The sequence below is a fragment of the Cygnus olor genome, chromosome 2, assembly GCF_009769625.2.
Source record: "Cygnus olor isolate bCygOlo1 chromosome 2, bCygOlo1.pri.v2, whole genome shotgun sequence".
Classification (NCBI taxonomy): domain Eukaryota; kingdom Metazoa; phylum Chordata; class Aves; order Anseriformes; family Anatidae; genus Cygnus; species Cygnus olor.
Genome location: NC_049170.1, coordinates 125,300,937 through 125,326,493, shown reverse-complemented (window position 1 = coordinate 125,326,493; position 25,557 = coordinate 125,300,937). Strand labels below are relative to the sequence as shown.

Here is a 25,557-nt window from a genome sequence, read left to right as displayed (position 1 = left end):
ATTTAATCTTACACAATTGTTCTGAATTTTCACTCTCACTGACACGTACTCTACTGTAATTTGATTCTGATGGTGACAGTTGCTTACCTTTAGAAAAGAAATGCTATTTTCCTTCAAACTGTACAAGCCAGAAGCTGTAAATCAGCATGGCCGCACTGACTTAATCACCTACTAAGTGAACATATATAAAATGTGGATTTCATTTTTATTTGCTCCTTAAAGTCCTAAAATAAACACTTTCTAAACTGCATATCAGAAAATCAGATTTTCTTGCAAGTCTTCTTACCAGGTAAACAGAATAAAAATAATATAAAATATTATAGGTATATTATATGTATAAAACTAATGTTTTATGTAAAATAGTTAAATATGTGCCACCTTCAACATTCATATAGTTTGAAGTAGCACTTTGAAAACAGGAAAATAAGGTACATCAGGTTCATGTTACTACTTCAACACAAGATATTCCTCACATTGAAAATACTATTACTAAAAAAAAATAAAGGTGATAAAAATGAAATAGTTGTGAAAGCCTCACATAAAAGTGTCTTTCAACTCTTTAAAAATTAAATGTTTTGCTGCTAGCAAATTTTAAAATGTAGTTTTTCTTTCTAGCGCACAATTAAGAATATTTCTAATTGTCACCTCAACCTTACAATAACGTTACTAAAAACTGGCCTCTAAAATTAATTGTTTCCATTTTGAAATAATTATGTCTTGAAGTACTCTTCCATTATGCTTTAAAAAAATCAATACATATCACTTTGGAATTTGTAAGATGCCTGGCTCTAATCCAGGGACCAATAAATGACAATGTGGGTTACCTGGTTTAAACTGATTAAGAAATATGCTCTTTTGAAGATTCAGTTTACTTTCTGTCTTTGCAAAATTCAGACCTCTAACTTTCCCATGGTGATTCAGTATGCAAAGAAATTATCTGAATATTAAATGATTTAATAACAGCTAAATAAACATTTTTGTGGCTCATGTTTCCTTCATTTCATATAGTAAACAAGCCTGCAGATAAACCAATTATGTTAATCATTTTTCCACATATAATTAACATGTTTTCATAATGTAATTGTTCAGTTTTATTTAGCACATGTTTTCCTTCAATAACAGCTTTTTAAACAGTAAGGAAAAAAAAAATCGCAAATCTCCAGCCATGTGGTATTATCTGATACACAGTAAATACCAGAACTGAATTATGATTTAGGATTTTTTAAATCCCTTGTCAATGTCATTTAAAGGAAATTAAAATGCAGACAACAGAGCAACACAAAGGCATTTTACTTGCATATCAGAAATGTCAGAATAAGGATATCATTCATAATGTACTTACAAACTGTTTATGCATCTTACAGTTCTACTTGTGGTAAAATATATTCCAGAAGTGTGCAATGACTACAGAATGAGTATAACAAACAAAATGGGCAAGTTACTGGAATTAACGACCAAAGGGAAGAAACAAAACAAAACAAAACAAAACAGAACAAAACAAAACAAAAAAGCACAACTCCACTTGCATGTGATATAAAGCAGATACAGTAATGCAAGAGCCTGGATCTTAGACAAAAGTATTACTGAGCCATATGTAAGGAAGGAAAGGAAAATTGATTACTTCAAAATCTGATTTTGTGAAAATGTTGTTTTCAAATACCAAGGTACTTAGGTACATGCTGACAGTTGATGTTACTCACTAATTTAGCTGTAGGCACCCACTTGTGCCAATGTTAAAAAGTCAGTTTTACACAGCATGTTCATAAGAGAAAGGCAAGCTCCTTAAGAAGGTGTATGTGAGACAGAGGACTATTTTTCATCATTGCACAGATAGTCCAAGTCACAAGTCAGGCATCTAAATGACATCCTAGTACTGGATAGGACTAATTGATTACATTGTACTTAGTGAAAGAACTGAAAGAGGGAGACTTGCTGATACCACAGACACTTCACCTTTTGCAAATGTATGAGAAAAATAAGGCTAAGCAAAAACACAGCATTATTATCTGAGGTCCTCTGAGCTGATTCTTCATTGATGGCAATAATAAAGCTTTTCTATCAGCATCTGAAAAAAGTGAGGATATTTTATTATCTTTTACTACCATACATACCAGCTAGATGTTTTTCCATGGTCTGAAGTTCTTTTGCTGCTAAGGAGTCCTTTAAGAGTTTCTGTCTTGGAGAACCTCCAGGTCTCACACCCATGGCATCCAGGGTCCAAACTGGCTGAGACTTACATAGATAAAAATACATTGGAATATTTTTAATGTACTTTCATATTTATATGCAAAACAATTTTAAAAAACGGGATGAGACCTCATTTAGAATAGTGAATCTGGTGGGGTACACTGTGCAGAATTAATATATAATGTTCATATGCAAAAAGTACAAAATATAATTTCTTACCTTAAATAACATAAATAGTAGGCATTGCATAAAATCAACAGTTCTAAAGTAATTCAAAAATATACACGCACGCAAGCTCTTGTTCCACACTGAGACAACTTAACAAGGCAAATTCTTCAATGATTTACATTCTGTGCAATTCCAGTTACTCACTGGAGGTTGCACTTACTTTAAATTACCATAACATTTGGCACAGTATCTCTGCAAAGCAGCACTTCTGGGAACATCACAGAATTTCCTAATCAAAATTGCCAGTGCTATTTTATCACTGCAAGAAGTACTCCTTTCAGGAACAGCAAATAAATCATTAAGGCAACATAGCCATTTGGAACAGATGCTGGCAAACATACTGCCTACCCAATCATTTCGCTATTGAATGCTGTGGAACTCAAAAGTTACCTGCATTTTCTGGAACCCATTCAGTAATTTCAAGAAATGGTTTTAAAATATAATGCTATGAGGTAAACTCAGTAAGTTTTTATATGCTTCCTTGAAATACGCTAGAAGTATATGATGGAATGCTTAAGACTTGGTTATAAAAACAGCGAACAAAAACATTAATTAAAGCATTCTTAACAGCCTATCTGAAATAAATTTTACTTTATTATTTCAGCAAAACATTTCATCTGCAGTGTAGGGGGGTTCTTGCTTTCTCTGGTTTCCCAAAGAAATAAAGCTTATGCAGTGGTCTCATCATCATTTACCACTTACTAATTTCTTAATCTTCCAGTAAATGTCAAACAAATTTAGAGAGGGGCCAGGGTTTCAAAGGCATTAAGCTAATGTAATCACAGGGAGAATGATTAAGCAGAGGAGGGAGACCCAAACTGGTGACCCCATTTAGGGAAGGCACACAGAGGTCTGCTGCTGCAGTCCGCCAGGCTGTACCAAAGTCACCAGCAGACAAGTGGGATCCTGCAAAGAGCTGCAGCACGTGGCGGTGCTCTCCTGGCTGGGCTCTGACAGCATACAAGGGGTATACTGTGGTTCAAAGGATGAACACAAAATCAAAAGTTTGCTATCCTCTTTGCCCACAAACAATTTGCTTTAACTGCAAACATTGTAGCTGCCTTGTGTTTTGTTTTTTGTTGTTGATGATGGTTTTTTTTTTTTTTTAATTAAGCATAATTCAACAGAAGTAAACTATTATATGGCATATAATTTATAAATATAATCTTTTAAAATATTTTCCAATAAACAGTGTATTGTATTCCACTGATGACTGTGAAGAATGTCTTTTGTTAATTTGTTAACACAGACTTATATTCATAAAGCAACAGCTATACTGTGAAGTTCCACATCCATACTTAAAAAAAACCACTATTCATATTTTCTTGCATATGAAATAGGTCATACTGCAGGTAATCCTACCCTTGGTAATTCACAACATTCTTAAAACACAATTGACATTTTTTGATTTGCCAATTGTTTTTTTTTTTTTTTTTTTTACAGAAGTTCTACTCTGGTTAAATTTACCCATATTTAATCTCAGGTAAATATACAGCTGAATAAAACATAAATCACTCAGAAGTGGAAGTAATCCTGCAAACACATTTATTTCAGACATATCGTTATACTTTATTCACCCATTTCCCCAAGAGATTTTGAGAATTTTCCACTTCAGTCCAAACTGTGAATTCTCCATGCAAATCATAACCTGGCTTGCTGATGTCACCTGTATTAACTTACTCACATCTCTTTGTTTCTAACAGATATTAGTTACTCTGTATCTACCTCTAGATAGAATAGTAACTTATTGTATGAGTGATTCCCTTGAAATGAAAGAAAAAAAAAAAAGAGATGGGAATGAGTAATAGGCCCTCTAACAAAAATTTAATATTCTGATTTTTAACCTATTTTTTCCATCCTCTGATCCTCAGATTTTTATGGGGGAAAGAGGCCATTTTTATACAAATTCAACAGTGTATCTTTTCTTAATGGGGAAAAAAACATCAGGGCATCAATGACTATAGGGTAAAAATCCCCAAGGTTATAAGGATGAACTCTTTCTATACAGTTTCATTCAAAGACATAACTCTGATGAAATAAAGAATAAAAACTAGTCTGTGGGCTATGGTAATACTTGAAGACCAAATTGTTTGTCTATTATTCTCAACTCTATTGAAGTTTATCATAAACAAATAATTATGGATTTTCTCTAACTCTCTAACATCCAAACACATAGACTTACAAATGTTAGCCTGCTGAGAGGGTTTCACCCTCCATCTTCTATTTTCTGTATATAAAATGGAGAAATCTTTCACTTCAACAAATGTCTATTGCTTCTTCTTACGTTCCACCTTTTCCTCTATCATACTTATTTCCTTTATGTACAGCAATAATGTAAGACATACCATCTAAGGTGACTATCTGAGTGAAAGCATCTCAGCCTACTGCCCATAATAGAAACTAAAATAAATGGAGAAAAATGATTTTTAATTGTAATTAATCACATTCAAAAAATAAAAAAGAATAATATTTAAATTAAATCATTTTCAGTTTGGAAACTCCAAATCACAAAGACAGAATCACAGTCACAGAATCATTAAGGTTGAAAAAGACCTCCAAGATCATCTAGTCCAACCATCCCCTTACCACCAATATCACCCACTAAACCATCATCAAACATCAGCAATATCTTTGTATGCTTCTATTCAGATTTTGAAATCTTGTATAAGTTCATTTAAGACACAAAGATATGCCTATGTATAAGCACATACAGGCACACCAAGTCAGTACATGCATATATTCTAATAATGCTTTTGTCTGCCTTCATCATGTTCACACACAACTACAAGAACAAACAGAATTTGTGTTCAGTTCTGGATGTAACACAGATGTATACATTCTTTCTGAGAATAAGTATTAATATTGTGTATGATTTAAAAGTAGTACATTCACATATTTTCAATTTCTACCATTGCATATTGTTATATGTTCAAACTCCCTTTCAGATAAAGAGTTTCAACACCCTGTGAAGTAATTTTTGGACAATTATTTTCCCCCAAATACTGTATCTAGTTATAACAATTTTTGTTATAACTAGATATAGTTGTATATCTTCTTATAACTAGGTAAACTGTGCATATTTTTTTTTTGTAGTATGTACTATCATAAGCTGACAGCATTTTGTCACAGAATAGCATTTCAAAAGACCAGAATAATATTCTAATGCTAGTTATAGAACATGAGATATTTAATAGTAGCAATTTAATTTAATGGTAAATGATGTACTTATAATACTGCCTTACAATTAAACACTCAATAGAAAATAACAATGATTTGGAAAATCTGAAAAACGAACAAAACCAATTAGAGTTTATTATGACAGTAAAAACTGCAGTGTAATGAGTTTTTTGCTCCTTCACTGATGCTAGATATTTCAGGGCTATAAGTAACAATATTTCATTCTTTTTGTAGGCAGGCTCAAGTAATGTGTTTTATATATATATATATACTTAACATAAAAAATATCTTTTGAGACTATGAGTTCATTTAAGTGCATAATACATAAACGCAGACAAGATTCCTCTGTTTCTCCAGCAATTTATGCAACAGCCTTATTCCTAAAGGATAAGTACAAGCTGAAAGCAAGGGATGTTAATAAGAAAGTTCGGAAAGCATGTCAGTTCAAATGCTTTAGCAAGAAGAAATGAATTCACACAGCTAGAGCAGAATTCAGTGTCACTGTTTCTCTCCACTGGATGAATGGCAGCAGTTCAGATATCTCATTTAAGAGAGATTCAGACTTGCAAGCCATTTATTTAAACCTTCTTATTCCACTTTACTGAAAAGTGTCCTTTGTCTACTGGCCAGGTACAGCAGAGATAAAACAATCATGTGGGCTACCTCAGACTTTAATGATAATGACAGTAGACTGAAAGTGGTTGAAAAATTTAGTATGTATGCATAAAGTATACGTATACAAGAAGTCCTTTTCAATGCCTTCAGTATCTTCCAAACTGCAATTGACCTTGATTGTTCATTAAGCTTTATAAATATTAGCACAAAATTTATAAATGGCCTATTCATATTAACAAGATTTTAAATCTAAATACGAGGATGTTCCTGAAAGACATCCTTGCCTTTTTAACTTGTAGAAACAGCTCTGGGCCCTGTTCATGTCACCTTCAAACTCTGAAGGTAAGACAATGTCTCTTTGCACCAGAAATATGTTCAAAACCCTTGGGATACATTTGTCAACTTTTAAGGTCAACTGTGCATCAATTTCTTAATTGGTTTTCTTTACATAACATCATTATTTCTTCAAAAACAATATATTCATTAGTGCATTCTTTACTTAGATTACTTAGCCAAATTATTCCTAAAACATAAATTACAAAAGATAAAGCCGAAGGCAATGTCTCTTATCACTGGTTCCCTGAACTTCTGGAAAACACTGTAGCTTACTGGGAAAGTCATGGTGGTACACAAATACTATTAAGGATGTCAAGAATAAGAAAGTTTTTCAAGATCATTATAAGTACTTCAATCTGCAGCCCAATGTCATTTTGATGGCATACATCATATAGCTTTTATCCCTGGAAAAAAAAACAGTGCAAATATGAATGTCTTGATCTTACCCTTGAGCTGAAATGACATGGGCTGGCCTGTAATACCCACAGACGCCCCGGGAGTTCTGCAGAGGTGCAACATTTCAGAATATCTGAGGCCAAGAGGAAGGCCTCCAAACTACCTACAACATCATCTGGAAATTAAATGCCTGTTAGAAAACAAACTACCCCTTCCTGCTGACCATAAAAGTATTATGAAACAGTGCAATGCTACTTTTCTATGTCATTTGGGCCTACTTCAAATTAAAACACCCGGGTACTCAACAGGCACGACCATGTACAAACATACATTCTCTTTTCAGGTGCAGGGAGAGTCCCCACCTCAGAAGAGACAGTGCTTCTTCATTTTTAAAGATTACCTTTTAATGTTGAATTGCATATTCACACCAAAAATATAGTTAATCACAATAAAAAGGAGATGAAATCTAATTCAATCCTGAGCTCCTCACAAGTTGTATATATATCTTACATATTTTGATTGAACTTTTATTCTATATAAAACTATATATTCTACACAGTTTTGCTAATCAAGTGAAAATTTTATTGGTAACTTCAGGAGATAATATTGTAAGAAAGACCACCACACTTAGTTTTCTTGTACAATCCACTATTTCTTTGCTGAATGGCTTGAATGGCTTAAACAGAAATATTTGACAGAGATTCCTCCCAGTGCAAAAAAATCCACTTATTCAACAATTTGTTTGCAAGTGTCCTTTCCATCTGACCAAGAAGCTGGCAAGGACAATTGTTATTCAAGCAGCTGAACTTTTATGCAATATTTTGTTTGAAGGTTAATCACACAGCATTCATAATTTTGTAAGAGTTCACCAAATTTTAAATCTTTCAGCTACTACAGTCTGTTCGAGCACTTAAGGTGAGCTTGTCAACATGTTTTTTTAGGTACTGTAAAAATAATAAACCTCCTTAGAGCTCAGATGCAATATTGGCAGCCACCTCTAATCCCCATCTCCCACATTAGGGCCTGTTCTACTTGAAATGCCGTGTAATTGAAATTATAAGCTTTCTGCTTCCCATGGCAGCCAGCCAGAATATTTTACACTAAACTTTACACTAGAAAAATGGTAGTTTGGGTTAACTTACACATAGGTTTTCTGTTTACAGGCAAGAGAGAAGGAGGAAATACATAGGCACCTGGTAATAACATTTGTTTCAGTTTTTGAAATATAACTACAATAATTATTTTCTAAGTTTCAGTCCTGTTTTACTTACTGTTATTTGGACTAATAATTTTGAATTTGTCACACCAAAGATACCAAAGTTTTAGACAGGTAAAAACAGGGCATTCGTAGATTTTTAATGTATTTTTTTAAGTTCAGAAAACTCTTTCATTTTAAAATTACATGTTAGAAGATTAAATATTTTAAATTATGAGCATTTTCAGTCCAGAACACATTTGCCATTCTGTCTACACCAAGAAAGATCTCATTGAAGTGCCAACCACGACCCCCATGCAATGCCTGCCAGTGGGGCTAATGGAACTGAACCTGTGAGGGGCCAGGGCTTTCCGCCAGCTGTCCTTACAGCCAAGGGCTGAAGTCTCCACAGGGACGCTGGGCAGCCATGCCATGTGTCACAGGGCTTGGGCCAGCACCTGGGGAGCTAGGTTTTGCAATAACCAAAATGATGTCTGCAAATAGAATATGAGCAGGTGAGAAGTGAGAAAGAATTTTTGAGTACTTCAGGTGCTCTCCAAAGCAAAAGAGAGTATTTAAGTAAGAAATTATTGCTTTGCAACTGTACATTCAAAATGCCATATCCATTTTATGAAATTTGTTTCATATAGATTACTTCTAGACCAAAGAATTTCAAGGCATTTAATTTAAAATACGTTGAATTTCCACATACTTACAAAAGTGAACTTAGATTTGGAGAAAAAAAAAAAAGTACGCAAATATACTAATTCTGGATGTATAGTATATAAATATGACCTTTACAATTCATGCTACCTCAGAATCACACTGCTGTTGTGCCAGAAGTCATGGGAACCTTAAAATACTTATTTTAATGGCTAACCTTCTAATTGCTAAACAGTGACCCCAATCCAGCAAATAATATTTAGTTAAATACAGAAGCTTAGGTGATCTAAAATTGTTGGTTATAGTCAAACTTCTACAAATATTGTTACTTCCCAGTATTGTTCCCAGAGAAAATGAGGGAAAGCCTAAGAAAGTTTCTATCAATTACAATTAAAATTACACATAGCTGGAATATAGCTGTATTCAACATGTATCAATACCATGAATTAAAAGTTTATTTTTTCCTTGTGCATGAAGCCTCAAATCATTTCACAAACTGAATTCCCATTAAGGAATTTCTGTATTTATCAAAGAAAATCCTGTGTATATTCCATCTGGGAAAGCAATAGAGAAGTTCCAAAGGAGTAGAGAAAACAAGACAGAATATATTTAAATCAGAACACCTCTATAAAACAATTTATTAGAGTGTTTTTCCCACAGTAATAAAGAGCAAAAACCCAACGCATTCTCATGCAAAAATGCCTTTTGCAGTTGAACAACTTTTCTTCTCCCCACCCCCCCACCCCTGTTTCTGTTGTACTTGGGTTGGTTTGCCTTACATGGACAATTTGCAAAGAAAAATACACCTTTTCATGTGTATATGACAGGCAAGATGAGTGAATGCAAAGATTCACATGAATAAAAACAGTAAGTATGAGTCCTGTTACATTCAGCTGGCAAAAGAAGCAGCTCAGAGTGAAGGCAAAGGCTACTTGGTGTGAATTGCCCACTGCATCTGTCCTGCTTCTTTCTGTTAGTTACTGTAAATTTAGTTGCTTCCCCAGATACCTTACTTTTCCATTACTGTCAGAATTCCAGATGACCTAAGTTTTCCCTAGTGTTTCCGTTCAGTGTTTTCTTGAAGATTTCTAGCCAAATATTTATAAAACTTGTTTACACAAATGTGAAGTAGAATAAGACTCAAAAAACCCACCGCAAAGAATCTCAAAAAAAACCTTTGCATCTTGCCTAACACTTTTTGTTAAACTAAATATTTGTCAAAAAAAAAAAAAAAAAAAAGAGAGAGTCCTTCAGTAAACCACAATCTCTAAGGACATTCTGAATGCTTGCTTCCACTTTGTGTCCTTGCAAAACCCTTGGGAAGAGTGCTGATTCCTGTAAATACTTCAAACTGATTTTCAAATATCAACTCTCTTTGAGAAAAACAAAGCTTAGCAAAAGATTCTGTTAAAAAGACTAAAGGGAAAAGGTCTAATTACAAAAATTTCCAGTCTCCAGACATGTAATACCAAAAATATACAATGTTACAAGAAAATCATAATGTAATCATAGTATAAATTACACTGAGCAATGTTATAGGCATAGATATTGCATATCTCTTCTTATTATTGGCATCTAGGCTGCATTAGCCTTCACATGATCTTATGTGTGGACTTGTATACTGAACATGAAAAATATAACCCGTATAGCTCTTTTCTGAAGACTTTCTAAAAATACTCTTCCATAATTCTTGTGGCTTTATCCCACAATTTTTCTCAAAACACTTCTCTGAAGGTCAAGGCACGTTTCAAGATTAGTCAAGTATACATGAGTAGAGAGAAATTTATGATAATGACCAGTTTAACTAGCAACAGACTCATATTACCCTAGTGGGACACAGTACCAGTATTAAATATGGAATATCTCACCTAGATCAGGAATTTTTAGAGGTAATATGCACATTTGAGTGAATGTCATGAACCAATTTGTTCAATTTATGAGAAGTGTCTGATCAACACCATATTTATTCTACTTCTGCCTTACCTTGTAACTCATATCTCATATAATATCTGAAAATCATGTATACTCATGAAAATGTATTTTGGTATTAATTCTGAGGCCCTCTTCAGGCATAATTCTTATTCTTTTAAAGAATTTGTGAGAATTCATTGCATGAATATAATCTTCATAGCTTCCCTAAGGGGAACCTCAGTTCAATCTCTATATTTTGTACGTGAAGATTGTCACAGAATAAGTCTCACTGGAAGTTATTAGGGGACCACGGAACAAAATTTTATTCCTTCAGAGCCCTAAAATGCAGGTTGGATTTTTTTTTTTTTTTTTTTTAGGAGATATAGGTACAGGCAAACATACAGTGTTTGACAGCTTAATCTTATTTTGCATAACAGTCATTTTAAAGAGAGAAAAGTACATAATCAGCTAATCACACTGATAATCAGTATGATTTAAGCTAATCACAATAGCTTAAAGATCCAAAACACAAAAGCCAAAAGCAGATGAACTAAGAGTTACTGGCTTATGGGTCCTTAATAACTGAGACAAAGGAATTTTTCCAAGAGCTCAAGAAAGGGAAGCTAGTTGCCCTTGCCCTCAGGAAGAGGTTGGGTAGGCAGAGCAATAGCTGCAACTTCTGGTCTTGACTTCTTTTTGCAGCACAGGCAGTAACAGCAGTCACTTGTGTGGCTTTCAGGGATTCAGTCCAGTCAACTTCACTGCCTCTGGCAGTCTACTGCTTTAGGAAACTTTATCACAGAATGGCCGAGGTTGGAAGGGACCTCTGAAGATCACCTAGTCCAACCCCCCGGCTGAGCAGAATCACCTACAGCAAATTGCACAGGATGGCATCCAGGCAGGTTTTGAATATCACCAGAGAAGGGAGGCTCCACAGCCTCTCTGGGCAACCTGTTTCAGTGCTCTGTCGCCCTCACAGTACAGAAATGCTCCCTCGTATTCATCCGGAACCTCCTGTGCTTCAGTTTGTGCCCGTTGCCTCTCGTTCTGTTGCTGGGCACAACTGAAAAGAAGAGACCAGCTCCATCCTCTTGACACCCTCCCCTCAGATATTTATACACACTGATGAGGCCTCCCCTCAGCCTTCTCTTTTCAAGGATAAACAGGCCCAGATCTCTCAGCCTGTCCTCATATGACAGGTGCTCAGTCCTCTAATCATTTTAGTAGCCCTCCTCTGGTCTTGCTCTGGTAGTTCTACGTCCCTCTTCTACTGGGGAGCCCAGCACAAGTATCTACACCTAGAACTAGCATTAAATGATAGATGTACACATTATATGTCTGTTTATAAGCATGTGTACACACAGCATATGTCTAAAAATACTCAGCTGAAGGGTGTATATTTCTGCAGCAAGATTTTGCTAAGAAATATAATGATCTTTTATTTTTCTTATTATTTTTATTTTTCCATGTAATTCAATTTATCTGTTCCTTTTTTCCTATGCTACATGTCTGTGGAACTGAAAAATCAAAGCTGGTAGCCATGGGTCCAAACCAATAAGAAAATCATGTGTAAAAACATAAGAAAGTGCTGCAAAATTTATTATACTTCTCTGTTCACTACTGTGAAAAGAAGCAGAAAGGAGGCTTGAGTGAGAAGCTGAAAGCAAGGGCTACTGAAGTTCTGCTCCTCATTCCCTTTACCCAATATCCACAAATGCTCTGTGAGCTTCTGGCAGTCCATGTTCTCAAAGATCTTTAGGAATTAAACAGGAACTCCCTGTCTGCCAACTGCTTTGATAACTCTGATTTGAAATATATTAAGTGTTTTATAGATTTTTGATTGTTTAGTATTTTTAGCTTTACTAGCAGTTAGCTGCCTGAAAGACTACAGGATCAGTCTGCATTGTCATTTTCCTTTTTTCTTTAATACTGCCCAACAAATACTTAAAAAAACTTAGCCAACAAATACTCAGACTTTAGTCTCACTTATCTTACCAATATTAAAGTGTGTGAAAAACAGAATTGCTATGAGTGAACAGAAATTAATGTTTCCTCTTATATCTGTCTGAAAGTTTGTAAAAACAAATAAGTACTGTCTTTTCAACTAATTTGCCTGAGGGAAAAAAAAAAAAAAAAAAAGCAAGTCCTTCTTTAACTTGTATTCAAATTTCTGATGCAATACAACTAGCTCTGAAGTTCTTATTATATAAATTTTCAAAAATTGTTAAATTTTAAAATAAGAGAACTGATGAAAATATCACCACACATAATATTGCATTATTTTTAAAAAGCCATACTTTAAATAGACATATCTTGCTTATCAGTTTCCAAGTAAACATTACCAAAAAGCTGAATTACAGTTAAGATATTATGTCAAATTTCATAAGAAAATTTAAAATTTAAATTATTTTGTTCTGTTCATTTTGTAATACTGCATATTATAAAACTCTTAAAATGGATATTTAACCATTAAAGAAATATTTAAGGATGTACAGACATAGTATATAATGACTGAGCTTTCAATGGAAGCTATACATGTAAGGCCAATAACGTATGTGTTCACATGAGATGATAATAATAGATTTCTAAATATCACCCTTCCTGGAATGAAAAAAATTAAAACTGCCATAGAACTGAATATTCAGAAGGGATAGACAAATTAAGTTTTCCTTGTTTAGGATGACATTGCTGGCAAGCACAACTTTTATCTTTACGTACAGTCTAATTATTATCAAACTATTTTTAAAACTCACAGGATTTCCCATATGGGAAGATACTTACAGATCCTGCCACTTGAGAGGCACTCTTGAATTCGTCAATATCTTCCATAAGTGTTTCAACCCCAGGTACTTGAGCTGTTCCAAAGAGGTAGAAGAAACATAAATCACACTAAATAATTAAGTGTTAGTCACTTTGAAAATAAAATACGTATAAATTAACTGCTGGGAAGGCACATGTAGCTACCATACAAGTACTACTTTTCAGTTAACACTTCATTGAATTTTAATTTATGGCTAATTTTAATTTATAAGCTTAATAAAATGAGAAACAGTATCTCTAACATGAACAGAGTGACAAGCAAGCATCCTTCCACTGCCAAATGCTTTGTAGGTTATTATTTTTCTATTAAAACTAAAAACTGTTTGTCCTTTGCACAATGGAGTAGCGGATCTTCAGTTTTAATAAAATCTATTAAAGCAAATGTAATTAATTCAGTTAAACAAGTTAGGATATAGTTAAAATGTTTGAAATAAGAAGTTTCAGTCATTTTAGGCAATGTTTAAAAGCCATTCAGGCTATAATTTTTACCCATACTGTCACATTTGTTAAACAACAAAATTTGCTGAGCAATCTAGAATGTTTCTTTGTCACATATGTAATGACTTAAAAGACAGTTTATTTAGCTAGAATCATAGAATATCCTGAGTCGGAAGGAACCCACAAGGGTCATCGAGTCCAACTCTGGCTCCACACAGGACCACACAAAAATCAGACCATGTGTCTGAGAGCATTGTCCAAACGCTTCTTGAATTTTGGCAGGCTCGGCGCCATAACCACTGCCCCAGGGAGCCTGTTCCGGTGGCCCAGCTCCTTCTTGGTAAAGAACCTTTTCCTAATACCCAGCCTGAACCTCCCCTACCTATGTCAGAGAAAGCAATTTCGAAGTAACATGCTATGCAGTTTCACTGTTTGCCTGTCAGTCCACTAGGCAATTTGATGCTGTTCATAAACCATCTAAAAACCAAGATGCCCTGATCTTCCCTAAGTTCTGCTGTTATTCAGAGGACACTTAGTAAGGATGTTCTTCTGTTTCCAAAGTGCCCTAATTTGTCAAACATCTCAGATTATACTTATTATAAAAACTGAACTGTACTGAAATACAGCAACTGTCATTACCACATTCATTGCAAATGCAAATGGAAGTGGAGGAAGAAGAGGTGATAATGATGCAGTGTTGACAAGTGGTCAGAGAACTGTTCAGGATTTTAGAGATGATGCTACATTTTTGCCACTGCTGTGTGTGGTTCACAACTCTAATTCCCAAATACTTTCATCCTTTTTAATTTTTTACCCTAGTCATGCAGTTCATTCTGGAATAGAACTGTACGTGTTAATTACAATCCTATTTCTATTGAACATCCCCAATTTCAAACTTTTCCCCCACATCCAAATGTCTGTTTTGAACTTTAAACTTTATTGTCACTTTAAAGGAAAGACGAACTTTGAAGCTACATATCCTAGCATTTTTACATGTATCAGGTAGAAATGGGAGCTGGTTAACTACAAACAATATAAACCAGTGACTCTTGTTTGATAGGGAATTAAGTATGATGTGAAATTTGCTTAGCAAAATTTATCTAGCAAACTAAATATTATGTATCACAGCATAATCTGTAGATCTAATAACAGAACAGAATAGGAAATATCACATGCATACCATGGCATAGCACAATATAACCCACCAGTTTCAGTCCAAATATATTGTTCCAGGAAGAGCTACAAAACAAACAAGTCTTTGCCCACACCTCAGAAATATGTAGTGTTGCATACTGCACTGAAAAGTAGCTCAGGTTGCAAACAGCTTTTTTCAGATATGCTGGGCAGTTTTAAAAGTTTAAAGGTCTATGCTTTACATTCACCCAACATTCAGAGTTTACTCCCTAATGAGGTATTGTATTTTAAACCTTCTACAAGAATGCACTGACTGCAAAGATCTTATTAGCAATTTCTTTCCTGCCTCACATCATGGCTCTCACTCAAAGGGCATTGTACTTGCCAGCAAAAGAGACTGAAACAAGTGAAACAAGATCCTACAGTACTTATAGGCAACTGGGGTTAAATGAACACATGCTTTTACTGATACCATCTCTTTATATCTAAGTTCAAAAAAATACACATTTGTATATGACCTGTACACTCCCCCCACACTGAGAAGAATATAGAGGCTGACAGACACAAACTTTTACTGGATCAGTCCTGTTGCAGTGTCTGTCTTTTGAAACCTCAGCCCCATCTGTACAGAACAAGAGGAGGACTTGCTGGAGGACTGATCCATGAGACTGGACTGATACTGTTATCTACACGGGAAGTTTACAGTGCAGTCACAGAAGTTGCTTCTACTAATCAAAATCAGGAACCTAGCTATTAAATTCTTCCCTCAGTTATTTCCTGTGAAATGGTCCAATGGGAAAGAGAAACAGTTTTGATGGGTATCATTACACAGTAAGAAGAAACAGCAGTGTTAGAGCGTCTTGTGCTGTCCGATCTCAAGACCTGATTCCTGTCTCTCATTTTTACTGCTTAGATCAGACACAACTCTGTTCAATTCAGCAGGATTGCACTAGAGGGAAATCAGTGCAGTGGTTAATTAGAGTCAGGTCCAGATTGTCTGTTGAGTCAGTATTGTGCCTGGTGCTGCAGATGATCTTCTTACATAGTCTATTGCATTGACTTTATTAGGTGGAATTGCTTTAGTAAGGCTTATTTATAAGGGCTGTTAGATCAGATGTGCAGCCAATTACTTCTGAACCTGGTTCATCTGAAATCCACAAGAGAGATGCTCCAGATCGAACAACTTAACAATTTCTCACTAACCCAGAAAGAGATCATTAAAGAAAACTGCCTCAACTTTGCTGTGCATTAGCACCTTGCTTGCATAATCCTGAAAGAATGGTTTACATCAGCACTTTGCAATTTATAGTTTACTCTCAGTGAGGTCATTGGTATTGATAAGCAAGAGTAGAAAATAAACTCTAATAAACCTGGGAACCAAAACCTGTTAATTATTTTTTTTATGATATAATACATTCTTAAGAGGACATAACTAAAATTTAAAGTGCAACTTGATGCTTTGGTTATTTAGGGTTTTCTAACAGTATCTTTAAAAGTCTCTTTTATCATCTTCTTCACATACATAATATTTATTGGAAATAAATATTAAATACACAGAAAACAAGTAGTGTGCTGCATTTATAGGAAAGATGGATAGAATGGGCAGCTGCCTGAGTTTTGCACCTGTTTGTATTCTGTGCCTACTTGTAAAACACAGATGTGTTTTTGTTTGTTTTAATCAAAAATTATTACTAGCCAACATCTTTGGAAAAAATATTCTTTGAAAGGCTGAACATTTCTGAGAGAGCCTTTTGACAGAAATTTGATAGTACCTTACCGTTGACCTCAGTCCTTCTGCCCTAGAAGCTGTGCTATTTTCTGGCTATATAGCTAATGGGTTCATGTATATTCACAGGCGTGAAACAGACGTGGTTATAACAACACGAATCTTGTTGCTTCATCTACCTTTTTTTTAGGGAAAATGTTCTCCCTCTTTACTATTGCCATACTGACTACAGAGTATCCAGAGACATATTAAGTGGCCCAAGTTAGATGGCTATAGCACTACCGTGGTCCACACTATGCAACCATGAAATATTCATTTTCATTGTTAGATAGCATCCAGCATCTTCTGACAGTTTCACCTTCCTTCATCCTGGTGCCTTCGCCACCTACCAACAGGCTACTATTTTACTGACTTTCTGCTCCCAGTAAACACAAATAAGCCTACAGTTTCAGGGAGTGATGGCAGATTAGGTATATTTCTGCTACAAGAACAAGGGTACACAGGAAGAGAAAAGGATGGCAGAGACCTGTTCAAAACTAATTGTTTCATATTCAATTCTGCATATCCCTTAATCTATCCCAAACAAGCCAGCACCATTTCCCTTTCTTGGGATTACTCTCATAACATAAGAATTTTGCTTTCCTCTCAAAGGGCTTCAGTGCAGTCACCAATCTGACTCTTTCTTGCTGGTAATATTCATCAAACTTGTAAGAACATCATATCTTGAGATTTTTAGTCCCCTTATATATATATACATAAAGTGATCAATGACAGAGGACAGGAAAAACAAATGGCATAACTGCATTAAGCCTTTAATCTTTAAAGACACACTAGTTACTAATGTTGACATATGTTGCTTTAGAAATGTGGTAAATGAACAAAAGGTCAGGTTGATGTCTTACCTAATAGCATTAAATAGCAGACATTTAGTAGGACAATTAAAAAAATAAAAAAAAAACTTAGTTATGATTTGTTTTGCATTAATTAATCAACATGGCTAACATGTCTGCAGCTACTGAAGACTAAACTATAAATCAAATCTTCCAGTTAATGGACTCAGCTGGTTCTGCCCAGAAGTACGGGAATTGACTGAAAGATTTATCTTTGCAGAATCTCTGTCCAAACATCTATTCCTTTCTGTCTCCATTTCCAGTGACAAGATAAAGTTAATCTTCATCAACTTAATCTTTTATAAGAAAGCAGGGCATTCTCTGGCAAGATAGCCCTTAGGAAGTGCTTTTTCCATTAGATTTCAGGTGTTCTGTTCAACAACCAGAGCAGAAACTGAAACAGGGCTGTGTCCTGACTGCAAATTACCACAACATGTACTTATGTTGATATAAGGAGAAAAATTGTTCTTCAGAGTTTTTGTATAAACTCCTTTATATTGAATTTTTAATTGTCAGTGGTGCTCAGAGAGACCAGAGAAGCATTTCTGATACTTAGTTTAAAAGCAGAGGAGAAATTATTTATTTTTCCTTTATATTATTTGAATCCTGTGGCTGCATTTGTACTATTAAATTAAATATTCCAAAGACCATTCTTCATCATAGAGGCCAGATGGCAAGGAACAGCCCATGTTTATGTTATTAAGCTATGTTACATCCAAAATACTGTGCTAACATACAAACTGTCTGCTCAGGATGAATACTGACCCCAAATATGCCTTGTTTTGTGGTGCTAATTGGCCACAGCCAAGAACATGTCATGGACTCTTCTAACAGATTTAAATGTAAATGATTGAGTTCATGTGCCCAGGAACACCCTCTGGAAATGTTTAATCTTCTTTTAGAGACATAAAATTTGCTCTTAAATTCAAGATAGTGGGGTGGTTTTTTTTGATGGGCACCAAATATTTATATAACTTACCATCAGAGTCTGACATTGTTGGCTCATGGGATACCATGGAGACATCTTCTGGCCTTTCTGCCATATTATCTCCTTGCAATCTAAATTGTGGAAAAACAGAACAAAAACATATGCAATCACATTCCATAGATAAGACACATAAGAATGTTAACTGACTACATACCTCTAAATACCACTGACCTAATTAAAAGAGTGGCTTTGCTGAGAAGTCAGCATCCACGGTCCAATCATATCATTCCAGATTGTTTAATAACCAAAACTGGCCTCTACAAAACAGTCAACTAAATCCTACCTTGTGTATTTATACAAGACTCATTTTAACAACAGTGGATTTTCAGTGGTATCACATGTATATGAAACTCTGCAAGCATCCTTCACTACGTTCAAAAATATTTTAACTGGACAGGATTGTACTGAGTGTCTGTGTCGATGAGTTGGCAGCAGGGTGGCTGCAGGGTTGGCCTCAGTGAGAAGACGCCAGGGACTGCTCCATGCAGGACACAGATGGTTCTAGCTGGCTCCAGTGGACCCACCACAGGACAAAGCTAAGCCTGAAAGCCAAGACAGTGGCACCTCTGAGAAAATGCATTTAAGAAAGAGGAAGATATGCAAGACAGGTAGAGGAGGAGGGAAGGAGTGGGAAAGAGCAGCAGGAACATCACAGTTAGAGAAGGAGGCGCTCCATACACTGGAGCAGATATTTCCCCACAGCTTGGTGAGAAGACCATGCCAGAGCCAGCATCCATTGCAGACCTTGGAGGACCTACATGGGAGCAGGTGGATATTTCCTGAAGGAATCATGGACCATGGAGAGCCACAGTGAAGCAGCACAGAGGAACTGTTACAGATTGACCACAACCCCCATTTCCCCTGCACTGCTGGTGGATGGGAGTAGAGGAGTCTGGAATGAAGAAGTCAAGTTGAACCTGGGAAAAGGGGGAGGAAAGGGGTGATTGTAATATTAGTATTCTTGTTTCTCTTTAGCTGAGTCCATTTCAGTTGGCAATAAATTCAATTGATTTTCCCCAGGTTAAGTTTGTTTTGCCCATGACAGTAACTGGTAAGCAATCTCCCTGTCTTAATCTCAACTCACAAGCTTTTTCACCAGAATGTCTGCCTCTTTCCTGCTGAAGGCAATGAGTGAACAAGCAGCTGAGTGGGATTTTGGCTCTTAGCCAAAGTTAACCCACTACAAGTAAATACACATGAGTATTTCCTCCCTTTTAAAAGAAAAATCCAGTCTTTATTGAAGGTATCATCTTCATGCTTTCCTCCTGCATTGGCTGACTGCAGTGCCTTGGCAGTAATTTACAAAAATAGGCCTTGTATCTGTTGTTTTTCAAATGAGTATCCCAAGAGTCCCACCATCCTTCTTCAGGTTTCTATGAATCCTGAATACAGATTTTACTCTGAAGAGATGGTCTGTAGCGCTTAACACAATATAACTGCCAACTGCCATTTACATAAAATTTATTTTAAGTTGAATTTATTCAGACATGAAAAGAATAAGAAAAATGCAAGCCAATTTTGCAGAGCCCAGGAATTATAAGAATGCACTGAAGTAAAACCTTGGGGAAAGAAATAACTCATCTCTTAAAAGAAGTTCCTTTCATTCTGTATTCTCACTCTCTGCATCTGCTTTACATGAGTCTTTGAATTAACCTTTGAAACCAAGCAGAATCTCCATATTTGCCCTATCTGAATTTCACATTTTATGACTTGCACATTTACCTAACATATCTTCTAATTTTTTTTTCTCCCCAATAATTAATTTATTTCCTTTTAGGACAGAAAGCTCAGTATAAATTCATAATGACTCTTACCATAGAACTCAAAACTCCTTAAGGCAACAAAAAGGTAAAACTTAGAAGTTGTAAACCCAATTTTGAAAATGAATTCTATGAATCCCTTATAGCTGGTTTGTAATGCTCTACTTGCCAATTCTTTAAAAACCTAACTTATAAAGCAGGCTCTTCTAAAGACAACAGTAAAACAGAAAAAAGTAGGTTTGCACTATTACCATAAAGATATTCAAACAGGGAGAAAAACTCCAAATGAAATAACCATGTAAGGGAGGAAGACCTCAAAAATCACATCATTTGCATTTGCATTAAAACTGACCTGTCCTCCTGCATTACATACAGACACATATATAGTGCAAGCATATATTCAAGTGTATAAGGATATATATGGAATCATAGCAAACAGAAGCAATGCACACTTGTCTGCAACAATTCTGATAATTTATCTGTGCTAAATTAAAAGGAAAATTAATCCAACCTTCTCTGCTTATATTGCACTCCTAAAAAAATATCTCTAGAAGTAGGTAGGAGCTGCTTCTTTTATCCCTTTAGAATTCTACAGATTTTGTAACTCATTCCCATTATGAGATTTCATAAATCCACCCCCCCCAATAAATCAGACATGAACGATTTAAATGATTCTCATTTTATTCATGAAATTACATACAATTAAGTGGATCCTTTGCCTCATGACAACTTTGAAAAACTCAGATCACCTTCCTTTTACTTTCCAAAATCCACCAGTAAGTTCTTTTAATAGTGTAATACATGCTACTTAGTTATGCCAAAAGCATTACACATGGAGCTACCTACATAATTTGAATTCTGGCTATAAAGAAGTAGACACTGGAAAGGGTCCCTGTGGGAGGAAGATTTGATCTCTGCAATATGCAAATCTTTGAAATGACATCTACTTTTTCTAACACAGTTCACTATTCACACTAATATGTTCACTCAGACATATTTCCTAGTGATCTTGTCTTCTAATCCAACTGATTTCACTTAAGCAGAATATATGGTGAAACATGTCACTACTATCTGAAAGCTAGTCCTTCCCAGAACTTGTATTTGACAAGAAATAAAAGCTGACAGTATCCAAAGTCCGGATGAGTTTATTGTTCTTCCTTATTGTAATCAGCTGCACGGCATGTCATTATACTTCCCCATTCTTTTTATGTGACAGAATTTGTGGTCTTGTTTTCATATCTCTCAGATACCCATCAATATCCAATGTACATGAGACATTAAAAGTACAGCTTCTTGACATTATGGTAATTGCTGCTTTAGAAAGATGTGAGATGACTAGTTAGATTGATGATCCAACTTAGAAGCTGAAAAGAAAGAGACAAGATGACACAACAAAACAATTCCTTATTTGAATCCAAAATCTATCTAACAGCATTCTAAAATTACTAATTATAATGGGTAACTAATTAAGTATGGGATTAGTGGAGATGGAAGGAGAGGATAATACTAGAGAAGCTGTGATTTCTCCGCTTGTACCTTCCCTAAAACTATGCAGTAGTCCTCAATCAGCTGCAGTTTCCAGACAATAGGGCATTGGAATTAAACTATAATTTGGCGAGAAAACTAAGAGAAAACAGTAAAGGAAGCTGAATTTTTTTTTACTCTATGACTTAAAGTTGGCGTGCATTTTCAAATTTGAAGTTTGTGCATTTATGCCTAAGAAAACTGCCTTTTAACAGGTAAAACAGTCTCTCTTGAACAGCAGCTATAGGTATGTCTATATTTGAGTGTGCACATACAGATAGATGCAAGATGAATTCCTCTAGTGCACTAAATTGCTAATGTCAGCATATACTATGATTGTCCTCTATATCGACACTTGTCATGTGATATTCTTAAAATTAGTAGTAAAAGAAATTGAAGTAAACTTCTTGTTTTGGCAGGATGCTACAACACAAAAATATTCACCAGTAATCACCATTCTTGCAATATTAATGGATGAGAAAAAAAGAAAATTACTTCCAAGATCAGATTCATAGAAATAATTGAAACCACTTAACAACAAGCATAGGTACTTTCTGACATCAGGGTATAATAAGAAGGAATAAAAAATCCTGAACACAAAATAGAAATGTTTCTGATACATGAATATTGAGATATATGCTCTTTAATATTTGCTGTTTTGTGTAAACTACCAATTAAAAATATGTACATTATAAATTGCCTTGTGCTAGTTTATGGTAGAGGTTGTCCTCTGGGAACTTTCCTGTGTTAAACTGAATACTAAACAGTATTCACCCTCAAAGGAGGGTGGTGGCTTGATCACAGTCAGAAGAATTGGGGTTATATTTATATTAATACTATTCTGACAAACTGAGGTGCCAAAAAGAGAGAGAAAGAAGAAGAAGAAGAAGAAGAAGAAGAAGAAGAAGAAGAAGAAGAAGAAGAAGAAGAAGAAGAAGAAGAAGAAAAAGAGGAACAAGAACAAGAAAAGAAAATGAAACAAAAGCAGGGTGAGCATTTTTGGACAAGCTCTTATATAATACCCAAACAAACAACTACAGGCAAGCATTTTGAAATCACGCTGTACATGCTGGCCTTCAGATTCTGGTAAATGATTATAGGACTTTTTCTGTTTTAAAATACCAAACTAGAGATGAACTAATCGGCTCCAATTCTGATGTTCCCTAGAGGCGAACAACAGAAACTTTGAAATTCCACTTCAGAAGAAATCCTGAAAACCTGCTATTTCTAGACAATACAAATGTTTCTTCTGGCTTTTTTAGTAATAAAGAAAAGTTCCTTGAGGGGTTCTAAGACGGTAAAGGGCACTCTCCAAGAAGGAAGTGAGAAAGTACATGCCTAAGAACTGCAGCTCTAGCCGTTCTCTCTGTTCTGCTCTGTGTCAGCTAAATTTTGTTGAACCTGAATAATTTCTGTAAAATATTCTGGTTTCTATGAATCATTATTTCCTAACGAACACACATTTCATTGGAAAATTCCTGATCTGTTTTGCTGAGGTCTCAGCTGACAATGTTTAGAAAAACATTGTGAGAAGTAGGGGAAAGTTCAGCAAAAAAATCTTACAGCAAAAAGAACAGCAAAGTTGTTTTCACATTCACCCAAGATCAGTGTACATTTTTAAGGCTACAATCACAAAGAAAAGTTTTCAGTTCTGAAAAAAACAGATGTAGTGTCACATTTGCATTGGACTCTGAACTAAGGAGATTTTGTTTTTTGAATCACTAATTTTCCTTAAATTACTTCAAAGCAGGATAACTATCTTGTTGAAAAAATAATAATCCTAATACTTCAGTGTTTTAAGTTATTTTTTTTCAGGAAGTAGTTATTAATTTGGTTCAATAAATAAATAAATAAATACACATTTTGTAAGATTAAAGAATATCCCAAACTTATTCACAGAAGAATGATGATGGGTTTTTTTTTGGTAACCAAAGCAAATCTCAGTCAAGCTGAGGACTTTTTGGTTTTTATTTTCTTCAAATCATCTACTTCCTTCCTGTAATTTTAAACACCACATTTTCATCTGACATCTCTCTTTGATAACACCATAATACTGAATTATAATTTCCATAAAGCAAATATATATTCATAACTTCAGGGACATTAATAGCAACAGTGATCAGACAAGCAAAGTCTTGAAAGCCCCTGCATGCTTTTAGGTTACATCAAATGTTTTCTTGCACCTTTCCCTAGCAACCTCAACACCATACCAGTAACAATACTTCATAATCATCTGTCCTGACTTGCCTATAATATAGTTGGCTTTTTTCATTTTTTGTTCCCAAACATACTGATCCAAATTCTGATCTCATGTACCCTGACTTACTGTCTCTACAAGTTCCGCACTCAGTTATACTGGTGTAAAATCCAATGCTTCACCAGTACCTAAATATAATGCCAGGAATTTCTGACCAATTCCATTTGTTCTACTAATGTATTTTACAAAAATAAAAATGTTAAAACTGTGCCAGCAAAATTCTTATTTTATCAACAGGTAATGATTAAAAAAATAATAATAAATGCCAGTTCTCCAGTATAGACTGTACCAGTTAATATAATGACAATATTCTATTAAATAAATATTATTAACCAATATACAGGCAAAGTACTCTTCTGCTAGTAAAACTCTCCATTAGTTTTAACTACATACTCTAGCTTCCTAATGAAGATTAAGTTTTGAAAGAAGTTAATACAAATTTCAAGTCAAGAGACTATGGAAGAAAAATGTCCTAGATCTATGGGGGAAATAACAGAGGATTGTGAATTCTGTGAGTAATGAGAGTGGCTGGCACTTCTCAAGCTTCAAATAATAATGGGAAAGCTCTGCAACATGTCACCTTGTTGTATTAAAAAATCAGTGTCATAGCTTCTGTTTTCAGCATAGAGCAAAATACGGGAAGCATCAGCCTTGAAGAGAAATGAATCATGAGGACTATTGGATTATCCTGCAGAACATTATCCAGGAAAGCAGACATTTCCAAAATTAAGCTCTAAGAGCACATGAATAAATACAGGTATTTAGCAAAATTTCTGAATAAAATGTAGGAAAATAAACTTAGTAACAAATTCAGCATGTTCTCCAACTGAGATTTGTAATTCCTTTAAATGCATTTTAAATGGATGGCGTAAAGCTCACAGGCAGGAGTCTGCTGTTACTACCACCAGTTCTGTTTTTTGTCAGTTATATAGCATTCAGATTTTTTGATCTAAGGTACCTAAAGCCTTTAGCCTTACATAAAATAACTCAATTTCCATTGATACTAAAAGGATCAAAATCTGTTTCTTACTTTTGCACTCAAGGACACTATTTCTTAGTGGTTGCACACTGAAACACAGCAAATGATTTTCAAATTTGTAGAAGCTGCAGTTAAAAATGGATTCTGGTTGTAGTCCATTCTCTTTCTGCAAATTAAAAGCATTATTTTCCAGTCACTCTTCAAAGATTTCTGTGGAAAGTTGCCATATCAATACATAATTCATATCCATAATATTTTCAGCTGGTAAAACTAGAATATTCACTTGCTGAGCAAATTTATACATTGATACAGCCTGCAAAATAATCTTTTCTG

General features: G+C 35.0%; 1 protein-coding gene across 5 annotated transcripts in view; it reads right to left on the bottom strand.

The window, feature by feature from the left end:
- The window catches only part of C2H8orf34 (chromosome 2 C8orf34 homolog), a 171,912-nt gene that overhangs the window by 18,398 nt on the left and 127,957 nt on the right, over positions 1–25,557 (bottom strand). For all 5 annotated transcript variants that reach the window (XM_040545856.1, XM_040545855.1, XM_040545858.1 and 2 more), the window contains 3 exons: positions 18,696–18,775; positions 13,490–13,563; positions 2,112–2,232 (listed from right to left, as the gene is read on the bottom strand). In XM_040545856.1, the coding sequence (XP_040401790.1) occupies positions 2,112–2,232; positions 13,490–13,563; positions 18,696–18,775 (275 nt within the window). The remainder of the gene's footprint in view (positions 1–2,111; positions 2,233–13,489; positions 13,564–18,695; positions 18,776–25,557) is intronic.